Here is a 15949-nt window from a genome sequence, read left to right as displayed (position 1 = left end):
CACCTTACTGTAAAAGGGGCCCAATAATTATTTAGAAATCTATTCCATTATAACACTTTCTTAATCTCGTTAACAGGAAAAGAATTTGTGACTTTTATTAGAATTACTGAATCTTGAGCCATGCCATTAATCTTCTTCCTATAGACGACTTTAGATAGAAAGATAACTCCCCAGGTTGCAGGGGGTGGGAAAAAAGCTTATAGCCAGCTTCAAACAGAGAAATCATAAGAAAACAAAGAAGTCCATTTTAATAATAAGAAAACAAAGAAGTCCATTTTATGTTGGGGTTTATGATTATTTAGCAAAGCACCAAGGATGCTACCACTCCAGTTACAGGCTGCAGAGTTTAGTTGTTGCAGCTATTTAAGTATCACACATGGAGACCACTGTAGAGTCTAAACTGATTTATTGGTGAAAGTACATTTGGGATAGGAAAGACCTATCCTATTTATCAGCTACATAATGAATAGTTATGGAAGGAGAGAGAGAGATGTTTCCATCTTCTCTCTAAGAGGAAAGGAAGAGGACTGACTCACTACAGGAAATACCTGAGGAGTCAAGGCAGGGGTCATAGAGCAGAGGCAAGCAGGGGCACATAAGGAGACCCTCACTAATTACCTCTACTCTCAATGCCCCTAGTGGTCATTAGGATAGTCAGTGCAAAAAGTCTATGCACTGGAACTCCACCTCCAACATTTTAATCATAAGATAACAAAGAAATCCATTTTATCCCTGAGGCCAGAGAGAAACATACCTTTTAGAAAAGAACACCCAACTCATCCTTTTTATTACACATTTCATTACAGTATACTTCCATTATTATATTCATTGTAGATAGTACTCATTATATTTGCATGCACATCCCACAATGCCTAAGCAAATGCCTGCAGGAAGCCCACAACGAGAACAGAAAGGTAATACCTCCACCAACTGTTGCTGCATCAGCAATTGCTGTTCAGTGGTATACTGCCCCTGAAGAGGGAGGTTCCATTTAGTCATCTTGACTTATTACATTGTCAAGACCTCTCCTCCTCCACGAATTGGTCTAATCCGCTTTGTAAGCCATCTAAGCCAGTAACCATCATCGCATGTTGTGACAAATTAATTCCAAAAAAATCAGTGTGTTGTGTGAAGAAATGCCTTCTCTTTCTGCCCTATATCTACTGCAGTTTAATTACATGATGCTGAGTTTTAGCGTTAGAGAAAAAATTCTCCCAATTATTTTTATAAACCACCATCATGATTATTTTTATAAACCACCATCATGTCTCTTTCAATAAGCTTTTTTTCTACACTGAAAAGCCCCAAATGCTTTTCCTTGTAGGGAAAGATCCCTTACAGCAGTGATCTTCAATATTTTTAAAGCAGGGACCACTTTGGCAAAAAACCTTCAATGTGAGACCCCAGAGAACCTTCACTGTGGTGGCCTCTGCACGCTGCTGTACCTTTCTCAGTGCTGGGAGAGCCAGGGGTATGGGGAGTGTGTGTTTGTGTGTGTGCGCGCACATAAGGGGACTGTGCAGAACATTCAGCTATGGCCAAAGCTTTGCAAAAGCCCAGTAAACAGTTGGAGCTGCACTAAGCATTGATGGGAGCTGCCAATGGCTCAGACCCTACAATGAAAATGATGGGAGCTGCCAATGGCTCAGACCCTACAATTTGTTGTAGATTTCACTACCCTAAATAGTTAAGTGTCATCTGCAAATCTGGACACCTTGCTACTTACCCCAACTTCTAGATCATTTATGAATGAGTTAAAGGGCATTGGTCCCACTACAGATCCTTGGGGGACTCAATTTCTTACTTCCCTCCATTTAGAGAACTCTCCATTGATTGCTACCCTCCATTTCCTGTCCTTCAACCAGTTAACAATCCACACATTAACCTGGCCCCTTATTCCATGACTGCTAAGTTTACTCAAGAGCCTTTGGTGAGGAACTTTGTCAAATGCTTTTTGAGTATACTATGGCAACCGGATCATTTTTATCCACATGCCTGTTGACACTCTCAAAGAACTCCGAAAGGTTAGTGAGGCAAGACCTGCCCTTGCAGAAGACATGCTGGTTCTTCTTTAACAAGGCCTGTTTGTTAGTTTAACAAACAATTGCTTAATTGTTTAACAATTCTGTCTTGAAGTGTGCTTCCCATCAATTTACCCAACCCAGAAGTTAAGCTAACCAGCCTGTAGTTTCCCACACACACACACATACCCCAATCCCTTTTTGAAAATCAATGTTCCAATAGCTACTTTCCGGGTTAAGGATGGCTGTGTGTGATCTGAAAGTTACATCCCAGCATCTTCTGTGGCACTGCAAGGGATTGTGGAGGGATGGGGTTTGCTGCTCATGTTGTGCAGAGCATCTAGCTCTGCTGATACCTAACACTAGCTCTTTTTTCTCTCTTTGCCCCTGTGTCCAATAGTGAGACCGAAGGGGGAGTGGAGATGGCCTTTATGGGAACTCGGGCTGGTCTCATGAGAAGCGCCCTCTACATTGGGTCTGAAAAGCTGTCTAACAGGTAAGTCCTTCAGATGTACATCTTTGAATGATCCCAGCCATTCCTGCTCCCATTTCTTCATTAACTTTGGTCTCTGAACTATACAGAGGTGAAGTAGGAGATTTTTGCTCAGATATCCTTTTTCGCAACTTTAAGCAGTTTCAGGGAAGCCCAATTTTGGTTGAAGCAGCCGTGCTGCTGGAAGAGTATTTAACCCTTTCCCCTGTGCCATTTTCTTGATCTAAACCTTGTACAGATTTCCATTACCCCTCTGAGTTCTTTAGGCCAGCTGACTTGAGAGCAGAATGAAGCATAAATTCCGTATGGGTTGGCTTTAGCTCCACCCCCAAATTCCCCCCACTATTTTTTTAGTATTGTTTTGTATTACATAGCAGCACCTTTGCACAACTGCTCAAATGAAAACCAGACAGGTGCATACCCCAATAGAATATGGCTTCTCCTTCCTTCTCCCCCTTCTGTAGGGATGTGCAAATTGCATGCCCCTACAGCAGCCTCCCTGTAGTAGGCAAATTTGACCCTCCTTCATCATGTGCAATTTAAAAGAATACTAATCTAGTGCTACCATTATATGCACAACAATTGTTGCCTAGCCCAATGGCCATGGGGTGGATGCACATTACAGGGCAGGTCTCATAGGTCAGATAAGCATCACAATGGAAACAGTCCTGTCAAAAATGCCTGGTTCAGACAACCTCTTGTTTCTTGTTCTGATGCCTTGAACTAGCAGCCAAGAATCATCTAGCAAAGGCATGGATAGCATAACCATCCCCTTTTCCTCAACAGTTCTTCCTGTTCTTGTGGAACCTTGTTGCTTAATCTCTTGCAGATATCAAACTCTAAATGGTACTTCCATAGATCTTAAAAGTTGCCTTATATTGCCTCAGCACAGGACTTCTAGTGCTGATTTCATGATGCATGAAACCAGTAAGCATCACAAACAAAGTTGACTGTTGTAGCAGGTGGCTGCATTCTCCCTGGAAAAATCAGGAGCCAATACAACCGCCTACCTAACACCCCATCACAGCTTTGCCATATGTTTATTGGTTTTACTCCTCACGAAATCAGTCTCCAGAGCCCCTCCCTTCCACTCTACACTAATCTGGTATGAATTTCAGAATGTGAAAAAGTTCCCAAAGATGTAGGCGGCATTTGCTTGGCCTGAGGCTACTGCTGAGACTACTGCTCAACTCCAGAACTTGTTTTAAATGCTAAGACTCGCCCCAGACCATGTGAAGTAGCATGGATGCTCCTTGGGCCTGATCTAACTAGGGGTCAGGCTTCTACATGGGTGTCCATGTCTGGATGAGGAAGTACATGTAGAAATGGGTGCTACGTGTGTACTTCCTCCCTCAATCCAGCTCCCGGGTCTTTGCACATGCTGGCCAATCAGAGACCCAGCAGGAGTGCAGATCTTTTCAAGGCATCACTTTATATCCTAAACCCTAAATATTTGCATATTCTCCAGCATCTCATGGACTGAAACAGGGATGCTCTTGTATACTTGTACTGCCCCTGTTCTCCTTGGGCCACTGCTGGAGGGACTCTTCATGTCTGTACATTGCTGAAGGAGCGGCTCTGCCTGCTGTTTGCAGTATTCGTTGACTGCCAGAACCCATTGCCACTGGTTTAAAAGTAAAGAGGGTGTTTTTGTTGAGAACATAAGAAGATCCATTGTGGATCAGGCCCAAGAACCCATCAGGTTCAGGACTACACTTTCCACAGTAGCCAACTAGAGACCGTCAGGAAGCCCAGAAGTAGGGCTTTAAGGCAATGGGACTCTTTGTTGTTGCCTCCCAGCAATTTGTGTGCCGTGGCCTAGTGCCTCTGAACATGGAGATTCCACTTGTGCCTAGTGGCCTTTGGTCGACCTGTCCTCCATGAATGTTTAACGATTATTTTAAAGATATACTAGGGTGTCTGTGTGTGTGGGGAGGGGTATTCTTGCTTATAACATGTTGCACTGATGAGTTATATTACACAATGAGTTTCATCAGCTGCACCATGTGAAAAGGCAGACTTTGCAATATATGGCACACTAATGATTAATACCCATTCCCTCATGTGCATCTGCACTTTGCATCATGATTAGAGTTGCCATGCCCCCCGGAATTTTGGGTTTCACCCGGATTTTAAGCATCTCACCCAGATTGCTTAGCCCACTCAGATCTGGCCAAATTTCAGCTTTCATTAATAATAATAATTTTTAAAGCTAAGTGCTCTTGTGCCCTCGTAGAAGCAGAGTTATGAAGCAAAACATGCAGTCACTATTCTGATTAAAAATTATTTTCAAGCCAATTTACATAGTAGGCAAATTAGGCACCCGGATTTGAAAAGCCAGAATATGGCCACCCTAATCAGGATGCATCTGTAGGTTCACTCCACTCTTGGAGACTGGCAGGAAGGGCTGGAGCCTGAAGAATAGCCATGCTTCACACTAACAACAAATCTGCACATTTACAAAACAGAGACTGACTGGTAGGGGTGTGCAATTTGGATTTTCGGTGTTTCGATTTGGATCTGAACCGAAACCCCCCTGTTCTGTTTTGTAGCCGAATATGACCCATCCGAATCACCCGATTCGATTCGGATCTGAATTAATCCGAATCCTAATCTGAATCGATTCAGATTAAAAAACGGGTCCCAGGGGCAAAATAGTGGGGTGGGGTGGTAGTGCCCAATGGGTGGAGGCTACCACCCAAATTTCAGGGGGATTGGGCAAAGGGCTGATTTTTGGTGAATTTTTGAAGTTTTAGTGTCTTTGGGGCAGATCGGGGGCAGAAAGTGTGATCTGGGCCAAAAGAGTGGGGTGGGGTGGTAGTGCCTAATGGGTGGAGGCTACCACCCCAATTGCAGAGTGATTGGGCAGAGGGCTGGTTTTTGGTGAATTTCTGGAGTTTACCTGTCTTTAAGGTTTGCCCCCATTAGGTAAAATGGAGGGTGTATCGCTTCACGTCAGGGGGAAAGGGGTGGCCTAGAGCGGTGTGGGGTTGGTGGTAGTGCCGGGTAGGGGCAAGGAAGCTACCTGAATTTTTTCAAAGGATTTGGGCAGAGGGCTGATTTTTGGTGAATTGTTGAAGTTTACGCGTCTTTAAGGTTTTTCCTCATAAGTTCTAATGGAGCTTTCAGCAGCCCCATAAGTGCACTTGGGGGGTGCTGGGGTGGCCCAGAGCGAGTGGTGGTGTAGTGCACATAGGGTGCCAACCACCCCCTTGGGTTGCTAACCCATGGGGTACAGGGTTCTGTTGTTTCTGAGGTATTCTGAGTGTAGATTCTGTGATAGCAAATGAGATTTTCAATGAGACACCATGAATCCACTCTAATTTGCTATCATAGAATCTACACTCAGAATACCTCAGAAACAACAGAACCCTGTACTCCATGGGTTAGCCACCCTTAGGCCCTCCAGCTGTTGGACTGCAACTCCCAACATTCCCAGCCTCAGTTTATTGTAACTGGGGATGATGGTAGTTGTAGTCCAACAAAAGTGGGAGAGCCATAGCTTGGCTGCCCCTGGACTAGAGGTAGCAATTCACCAGGGCCAGGTACAAGAAAAGCCGGACTGTTCCTGGTTAATCAGGACTATTCGAATGCATGCTTCTAAGAATGAGGGGAGCTGAGTTTCTGTGTCCAGGAGCAAAACTTCCAGGCAACCTGATCTCTGGCACCTCTTGGTTTGCAAATAATGCCCCGTAAAAGGCAGCAAGGAAATAATTGGCAACCTGTTGGATGGGTTTTCTAATAGCCTGTTCCATTCCTCGAATAAAAGGATGCCTCTCATTGCACAGTGAAGCCTGTCAGCATGTCCTTGCTGCTTCCATTGTCTGGAGTAACTGTACCTCCCTCCACTTGAAATTGACACCTACTGCTACTGTGATACACTCATAACCAGATCCCATCCACCTGCTTGTGGCAACATCTGTTTGTACAGGCATAGTACAGATACAAGTAACAGAATCCCTCGGGTAATGGATATTGCTACAGCTGCTCTCACATAAAATGACCAGACAGGCTAGTTTGGGCAGGGAAGGGTCACTTTTCAGTCTCTTATCCTACTATCCTCACAGATTTTGACAGGCTGATGCACTGTCCCAAATCTCTCTCTCTCTCTCTCTCTCTCTCTCTCTCTCTCTCTCTCTCTCTCTCTCTCTCTCTCTCTCTCTCTCTGTGAGTATGTAAGAAATCAGTTGAGAAGGGCTGCTCAGAAAACGTGAGAACAGTGGGCGTCTTTTCACTCTTCTCTTCACTCTTGCCTAAAAGGGAGGAGTTGAAGTTAGCAATGGCAGAGGTGTGCACAGGTTGTTAGTAATGGGGGTGCATAACTGAATATTTAAAATACAATGTTAAAGGGATGGGCATTAAAGAGAGTCTATTGTATGTCCGACTATGTTGTCGGAAGATAATGGGAGAGCAAATGCACCCCCTTGACCCCTTCTTCACACACCCATGAGCAGTGGTGGGATGTTGAAAATCAACAGATTAGCATTGTGAGTGAGTCCTTATGCATAAATTGCCCCGAAGAGTGCATTACACATAGTTTTATTTGATGCTGCTTCCATGCTACTGTTTGTTTATGTGAGTTGAACTTAATACCACTGAAACTGGTTGGAGTGAAAAGTGACCATCCTGTCTGCCTTCTTGCTGATTACGTGTTGCACGTGAACGATCTGGCTTGCTTGAAATAGACAACAGTGCCACCTGGCGGGGAAAAATACTATGATTTGGACTTGCAGCCCAGCAGGGAGCTAGATTCTGGTAGGCTGTGGCCTGGTAGCTCTAATTTTCAGAAGGTAAATATATATATATAGTGACTTTTTGCAGGGGTTTCTGTTTTCTGAAGGAGTTATATTTTTTAGCCTAATTGACTTGTGTGTGTTGTTGCTCTGTAAACACAATTTGTTTATAGAAACAAGATCTGCTGTACCAGCTGTGGCTGGGGGACCACAGACCACACCCAGAAATGCAGAAACATGTGTAACCCAAAAGTAGCAGCTTGTACCCAAACTTCAGTTTCGAGTAGGCACTACCTCCCAGTGGTATCAGAGACTGTACCCTGCTCCTCTCCTTTTCTTCTCTGGTTTAGGAAAATTGTTTATAGTCTTTATAGTCATTGTACAGAAATAGCTATTGAGTTAAGAGGTGTGACTACAGCAACACCACCTTCACCCTGCACAGAAATTTCAGCAAAGATTTCATTACACACGCATGCGTTAATTATATTTAGTATCGGGACCTGTCTATCAAAACGTTAACAAGATTATGGCTATCGGTGTTTATTGATTGATTTGATTTGATTTGATTTGATTTGATTTGATTTATATACCACCCTTCCAAAATGGCTCAGGGCGGTTTACAATTAAATAGTGGTGTTGCCACTGAGAAGCACTCTGAGCCATTGCCACTACTGGTAAGCTTCCCCCAAACAATTTACTTTAGTGGCAGTGGCATCCCAGAGTGCTCTTTGGTAGTTTGCTGCTGGTGTCCATTGCGTTACTCGATGCGGTGCTGGGGAAGAGCAAAATTCTTTATTGGTAAATAAAAAGATGGTGGCTGCCAGCAGAGCTGTCCCCACCAGAGTGGAGGCCCCCAACAGCACTTGGCCAAAGACTTACACAGACCAGGTGCTGGCACTATTTAGTTTGGTCTGTGCTAATGAGCTGGAAGGGTTGGGTGGGCCATGAACCACAGCTGCTCCAGTACCAGCCGCTGATATCTCGCTCCTTTCTGACCCTGCCCTGGCTCTAATTGAGCCATGTGCACTGGTTATGCATCTGGTAGGGGAGGGAAATCCTCAACCAGGCGAATGACCAGACTGCCCGACTCATTTACAGCTGGGGCATGGCCAGAAGGGAGCGAGAGAATGGTTGCTGGCACCAAAACAGCCATGGCTGGTTTCCGACCCCTCCAGCTCATTAGCATGGGCCGCTACTGGTATCCATGTTGACAAATATCTCATTAACATACATGTCACTTAGCTTTCATCTTTTCTCTATCTATCCCTGAGGACTTGAATTCTGTTGTTAATGTATTATTATGAAATTATAATTACTGTATTGTTTACCTGCCCTTCCTGTTAGGAAGTCAGGACAGCATACAGTCATCCTTCACCAACCATGAGGGTTATGTACTTGCAAAACCCTGCAGTTGGATTTGTGGTTGGCAAGCAATAGGGATCAATGGGAAACGGAGTTAGGGGAACTGCAATTGTTAAAGCACCTCAAAATCAATGGGGAAACAGTTAGAAATGGCTAAAAATCATGAAAAATCCCTAAATATCACCAGGAGTCAGCAAGAGGCATGAGCAGATTGAACCTCTGGAAATTTTTTGAACCCCGCCCCCCAAATAACTCAAATGCACTTTAAATCACAGTACAGTAGAGTACACATGCGCACACTGGCACGCTTTTCTCTCACCTCCGCTCCTCTTCTCTCCTCCATCTCTCCCTGAGGCTATTCCTACGATCAGCCAAAATTGGGCTGGGTTGCCTAGCCCGATTTCAGCTGATCATGGGAGCCACCGGGCTCGCAGGTGAGCCCAGTTGCCTCCCAGCAGTTAACCCACCACCAACCCCTCCCCTTAAACCGGGTTTGTGGAGTGAGCGCTCCGCAAACTCGGGTTTTTTAATCGTGAGTAGCCGCGGCTATTCATGAGTAGACCCCCGGCGGGAGGCTGAAAAGCAGCCTACTGGCTCGGGGGTCTCCCCAGTATGCCCTGCACGCCCCCGAACTCCCCAGCCCCCGCCGACTCCATCATGGAGCCAGCAGTTGTGTGGACAGCCAATCCGGCTGCCCAGGGCTCCCGCCCTGCTCGTCTGGGGGGAGAGCGGGCTTAGCCTGCTTACCCTGCAAAACCGGCAAAAGCAGGTCTCACTAATCGTGCGACCCGCCTCTCTATCTCTCTTTTCTCTGCTCTTTTGCCTCTCTTTCTCTCCTCCGCGTTTCTCTCTCTTTCCTTCACTTCTCTCCAATGTCTCTCACTCCTCCGCCGCTCTCTCCTCTCTTTCCCGCCTCTCGCCAGCAAAAAAATTTTTCCCGCTCTCTCCTCTCTTTCCCGCCTCTCGCCAGCAAAAATCGCGCCTCTCACAAACACAATAGCGCAAGAATTGCAGATACTCAGGTCACGTTTGGCAAGACTGGTAGCAAAATGCCAGTCGGGGATACTCAAAGCTGTGGTTGGGAAAACTGCGGTGGGCAAGGGATGACTGTATATGATTCTCCCCCCTCCCACTTTATCCTCACAAACACCCTGTGAGGTAGGTTAGGCTGAGAAAGATTGACCAGCCCAAGGTCACCCAAGTGAGCTTCATGACTGAGTGAAGATTTGAACCTAGGTATCCCCACCTCCCCACCCCACCCCCAAACCCACCCAATGGCGCAGTGGTGAAATGACTTGACTAGCAAGCCAGAGGTTGCCAGTTTGAATCCCTGCTGTAGGGATGTGCGTTTCGTTTCGGATACAAAACGTTTTGTGCACAAAACAGGCCGTTTCGGCTGTTTTGTAGCCAAAACAAAACACCCAATGCTCAAAACAGAAAATTTTGTAGCCAAAACAAAACATCCCTGTTTCAGATACAAAATGTTTTGTTGTTTCAGCTGTTTTGGAACTCCATTTTGCAATCGCAAAAAGTCTTTCTCCTTCAGTCTCCATTTTGAGTTTTGACATCTGTTTGAATTTCCAGCCCACAGACTGGCCAGCGAAAGCATGGGCTGATCTGCTGGCAATTGCCTCCTTATTCCTTTTAAGCAAATTTAAGGGTAAATTTTACCTTCATTGCCCAGTGGGGCAGTGTGCATTTCATTGTTGTTGTTTCACACTGTTGTGTATAGATCAATTGCATTTTGGGCGGGAGGGATGTGGATGTGCATGACCTTTGGAAATCTGCCTGATTTTTTCCAAAGCTCTGCTGTTGTTAATGTGTGATGTTGATGTTATTTGGTGTGGATTTGGGGCAGAAAGGGGGCTTTGGGGGCATAAGAGGGGTTCAGGTGGTAGTGCCCCAATGGGTGCCTGCTGCCACCCAGATTCCAAAGGAATTGAGAAAAGGGCTGATTTTTAAAGAATTTCTGAAGTTGACATGTCTTTGGGGCAGATTCGGGGCAGAAAGGGGGCCTGAGGGGCAAAACAGTGGGTTGGGTGGCAGTGCTCCAAGGGGTGCCTGCCACTTGCCTTATTCCAAAGGAATAGGGCAAAGGGCTGATTTCTTAGGAATTGTTTAAGTTTACGCTTCTTTAAAGTCCCCCCCCCCCCAGGAATAAAGGTTTCAAAAGACCCATAACTCCACCTGGGGGGCACTGGGGTAGCTGTGAGCGAGTGGTGGTGTAGTGCACACAGGGTGCCAACCACCCCCATGGGTTGCTAACCCATGGGGTGCTGGGTTATGTTGTTTCTGAGGTGTTCTGAGTATAGATTCTCTGGTAGCATATGAGATTTTCAATGACAAACCATGAATCCACTCTCATATGCTACCATAGAATCTGAATCTACACTCAAACATCTTAGAAACAACAGAACCCAGTACCCCATGGGTTAGCAACCCATGTGGGTGGTTGGCACCCTATGTGCTCTACATCACCACTCACTCTGGGCCACCCTGGTGCCCCCCAAGTGCAGGAATTATAGAGGTCCATCATTCCCTATGAGGAAGAACTTTACAGACGCGCAAACTCCATTACATCTTTAAAAATCAGCCCTCTGCCCAATTCCTTTGAAATAATTCTGGCAGCTTCCTTGCCCCCACTGGGCACTACCACCCACCCTACTCTGCTTTGGGCCACCCCTTTCCCCCCGAACATGAAACTATACTTTTGCTGAAACCTCCATTCTTCCCTATGGGAAAAATCCTATACTTCAAAAATTCACCAAAAATCAGCCCTTTGCCCAATTCCTCTGAAATTTGGGTGGTAGTTTCCACCCATTGGGCATTACCACCCCCACCCACTGGTTTTCCCCCGGGGCCATTTTTCAAAATCCAAAATGTTTCAGATTCGGATTTTGCAATTTCGAACAAAGAACAAAATTGGGGTGTTTCGGATTGGCTGATTTTGAACAAAGAACAAAATGGGGGTGTTTCGGATTTGGGCCAAAAACAAAACAGAAAAACAAACAAAACACACAACCCTATCCTGCTGGTATGTTTCCCAGACTATGGGAACATCTATATCAGGTAGCAGCAATATAGGAAGCTAGTGGAGGGAATATAGGAATATATTCCAATATAGGAAGCTGGTCAGTTGTTGGGCATGCATACGTGAACCATATGTGAATTGATCAATATTTCCATGGAGTATTCGAACGCAGGCTCAAGAGTGCCCCAGGAATCAGGTGGGCATTTGGGAATCAGGATATTGGTCTTGTAATTTTTCTTCTGTTGCTAAAACTGGTTATTTCAGTAAGGTCATGTACAAGTAGATGCTGTACCTTTTCATTGATCTGAATAGTATTTGGGGTTTCCAGACATTCAGTTCACCTGGGGTTCATATTTAGAGCAGTGTAAAAGATAACCAGGAGCTTTGATAGCTCAGGAGAAGAAGACCAGATAATGGAGTTGCAGCTGTTTAGGCACATATCAACATTTCATGTATCCAGCCCCATAAACAAAGTGTGTTGGACGTTTTGGCCTGACCCCTTATCCCAATTGCTTTGTGTGCCCTTAAAACAACAGAAGCAGCTTTCTGGGAGGAAGGAGAGAAATAGGTCTTTTTACACAGCCAAATACTGCTTGAAAGCTTAGTGTGTCTCTCTAAATCTCCCCTGGTAGGCACAATCCTTTTTTTTTTTTTGGTCCTAAAATGCTTGTATAGCATAGCTGGGAGCTATAAAAACAGCAGCTCTATCCCTCTCTGCAATGCTTCTGTAATGGATGATGAAGTGACACTCATACATGTTGTAAAGTACACAATTTATTAAAAAAAAAAGGCTTTGGGGTCCTTTCCATGTACTGCAGATCATATTGATGTCACCCTATACCTGCTGTCATTATACTTTCAGTGGCTCATTGGGGATGCTTCTCGGGGGAAAGACAGTGTGGTGTAAACAGAAACAAAAGTAGTTGGTGTATCATAGTGGCAAAGAGACTGAACTGTGAACTAGGCTATTCTTGGGTGGTATCTCTGCCCTGAGCTTGAAATAGGTGATTTTAGATAACTGCCTACTCTCTCCTCTCCCCCATCTACAATATCGCCTCTTCTAGTAGTCAGATAGGTATGCCACACATTGGCGTTGCTAGCACTGGATACAAGGGGATGTGTCCCAAATGTTGGACTGGGTACCCTGAATCATCTGCCTGCTCCCCCCCCCATGACCTTGTTTGGATGAAGCAGGAGGTGATGGCGAGTGGGGTGCATTCTGGAATTAGCTGTTCCAGCCCAGTGGGTGCTCCCTGTCACTGCCTCTTCCAACCTGCAGCCTCCCCACTTCCCCTTCTGTGTGCTTGCTAAGAGAAGGGGAAGTGATGGAGCCGGGAGCCTTCTCCCTATGTCCTCTTCCACTCTCTTTCCTTTCCCTTTTCCATTTGTGTGCAAGAAGGAGGGGAAGGTGTATTGTATTCTATCTTATTTATTTGTTATTTCTCTGTGTGAACCGCCTTGAGCCATTTTTGGAAGGGCGGTATAGAAATCAATCCATCCAATCAATCAATCAATCAATCAATCAATCAATCAATCAATAATCCAGTATCTTTTATGTTTTATTCTTTAAAAAGTTCGTCCTAATGGGGATCCTGTAGAGAGAGTGTGTTTGTGGGGTGGGGGGAGTCAGAGAGGGAAAGGGAGCAAAAGGAGAAGGAGAAAAAGGAGTTGTTTCTGAATAAACTCCTAGTTAGATCTATATAAAATGATTTTGTGTTGGTTAGAGAAGCAGCTATGAAACAAGGTGGTTGCCATGGGGGCTGTCTTCTTGGATGTGTGGGGGCCTTGGCTTCATGCCCGGTAGCAACCCAGCTGCTGGGTTCAGTAGAGGAGGCAGTATCTGGACTGGGCCCCATGCATCTGTCAGAGAGTCTTCCGTTGAGGGTTTGGATCTAACCAGACTAGGGATGTGCATGGAACCGTGGCTGGGTGGTTTGAAGGCAGCGGGGGTGCTGCTTTCAGAGTGGGGGAGGGTGCACTTACCCCTCTCACCGCTTTCCCCCCGCCGGTGCCCGCTGCTGTTAAAAGTCTTCGGGACAGCAGTGTACCTCCCTGCCACCCCATTGCCCTCCTCGGCCAGAAGTGCCAGGCGTGCATGCGCCTGTTGCATGCTCGTACATGCACGGCAGACAAGTATGCGCGCACGCCTGTTACTTCCAGCCACTTCTGGCCGAGCAGGGCAACGGGGAGGCAGGGAGGTATGCTGCCACCCCAAAGACTTTTAACAGCAATGGGCACTGGCGGAGGGAAAGCGGTGGGAGTGGTAAGTGAACCCTCCCCTGCCCTTAAAGCGGCACCCCTGCCACCTTTGAACTTCAAACCGGCCCCGTGTTTGAACCTGTTCAGAGGCTCGTAAAAGGGCCTCCAAACAGGTTCGTGCACATCCCTAAACCAGACCTTTGGCGGAATTCTGGGATGAGGATCCAGAAGAGTCTCCAGCAGAGCCCCCAAGATCACCTATCAGAATAAGAGGAATCCCAAACCCTTGCTGAGGTGGACCCTGATTCCCAGGCTACCCAGGAAAAGGACCTTGAATGCACAGCAGAAACGCCAGACTATGTAGACCCACCACCATCTACTTCTGGGTCCATTCTTCCATGGCTAGAGACCCCGGGGGCTCCACAAGTTTCCAATATGGATGATCCCCCGGGTCTGCAAGAAAGCCAGCACCGCAAGGCATGCTTCACTCTGCAGGAATGATCGAGATGAGTGCACATTTGGCAGCTCATCACTGCCAGTTGGACTAGGCACCTTGTGAGCAAGAGGCCTCCTCCTTGTGTGGGTATCAGAACCAGGATCAGCAGCAGTTCATAATGACCAAGCAGCCTGTGACCAGCTATATCTTTTTATCAACCTCCCAGGACTCTCAGTGCCTTCTGCTTGCTGGAGCAGCAGCTTTGCAAGCAGCAGTCTTCAACTCCCCAGTTTTCTGCTACCTTCTCAGTACTTTTGTTTTCTCTGCCAAGCTTGCCATTGTATATCCTTTTCAGCCTGATGCTACCAGACCTCCAGTCTCTTGCTCTGCTCTGCTATCCTGCCCCTCTGCTATTTTATTTATTTATTTATTTATTTTATTTATTCTATTTCTATACCGCCCCTCCAAAAATGGCTCAGGGCGGTTTACACAGAGAAATAACAAACAAATAAGATGGAACCCTGTCCCCGAAGGGCTCACAATCTAAAAAGAATTGTAAGATAGACACCAGCAACAGTCACTGGAGGTACTGTGCTGGGGGTGGATAGGGCCAGTTACTCTCCCCCTGCTAAATAAAGAGAATCACCAAATTAAAAGGTGCCTCTTTGCCCAGTTAGCAGGGGTTGCCAAGTTAGCAGGGCACATAGCTATAGGCCTATGTGCTTGCATCTCCTCTCAAGTCTTACCAGCATGGACCTGGGATCTCTGCACATGGCAGTCCTGCCTTGTAAGTGTTCCTTAGGGAAGACAGGCAGTGGTGATAGCATAGGAGAAGGATGTGGATAACCACATCAGAAAGTACTGTTTTAAAAAAACTGCAGGTGGCAAAGCTGCCACAAAAAAGAAAACGTTGAGGGGTGAGATACTAATGCACAGTAAAACATACCCCACCGCTGGCCAAAACATGCCATATATAGGAGGATGTACTCATGCATAGTGACTTCAAAAACTGGAAGAGAGTATTGAGTTTCATCCTTTCAGAAAGCATGAAAAGGAATGATCAAAACAAGGAAGCTGTGGGCCTGAGCCAGGGCCTGTGTGAGCCTGGGACCTAGATCTTTTGAGCACCTAATAAGGCCCCCTTCATGCACGTGCAGATGGTTGGATGCCAAAGTAGCTGGAGGGAGAAGGCAGAAGTGTGTCCACAGTTCAGGGGAAACACCCCCCCACACACATCACATGCAGGAGAATTTGGGTTTTTGAAGAAAGGTCCTTAGTCGCCATCCCCACTTTTGGCCCACTACAAGCAACAGAAAAAACTCTGGCTTCTCATGCAAGCTTGAAAGGAGCAAAGGCAGTTGAGGACACTGTATATATGCAATGAGAACACTACAAGTGAGTGGCAGTTGAGGGCATATGAACACTGAATGTGGACTTTTGGACTAGCCCAGAGGCGTAACGGGGGGAAACAGCTCCCAGGGCAAGCTCTGCCCCTGAAATTGCCCCCCCCCCCCACATACCTGCGCCCTGGCCGGACTCCGTGGCGGTGGCGGGCAGCAGTGGATCGTGTGCCCCATGGCTTGTGGCGCACAGTGGCGGCATGGGAGTGACCGAGTGAGTGCGGCGGGGGTGGGCGGCAGATTGCGCGGCGGCGGCGGGCGGCGGCGGGAGTGA

At 46.5% G+C, this 15949-nt stretch overlaps 1 protein-coding gene across 7 annotated transcripts in view; it reads left to right on the top strand.

Annotated features, from left to right (window-relative positions):
* CACNA2D4 (calcium voltage-gated channel auxiliary subunit alpha2delta 4) overlaps window positions 1–15949 on the top strand; it is a 301745-nt gene that overhangs the window by 145986 nt on the left and 139810 nt on the right. For all 7 annotated transcript variants that reach the window (XM_053255008.1, XM_053255007.1, XM_053255006.1 and 4 more), the window contains one exon: window positions 2422–2517. In XM_053255008.1, the coding sequence (XP_053110983.1) occupies window positions 2422–2517 (96 nt within the window). The remainder of the gene's footprint in view (window positions 1–2421; window positions 2518–15949) is intronic.

The sequence above is a fragment of the Hemicordylus capensis genome, chromosome 5 (genome assembly GCF_027244095.1).
Source record: "Hemicordylus capensis ecotype Gifberg chromosome 5, rHemCap1.1.pri, whole genome shotgun sequence".
NCBI lineage: Eukaryota > Metazoa > Chordata > Lepidosauria > Squamata > Cordylidae > Hemicordylus > Hemicordylus capensis.
This window is presented reverse-complemented; position numbering and strand designations above follow the sequence as displayed.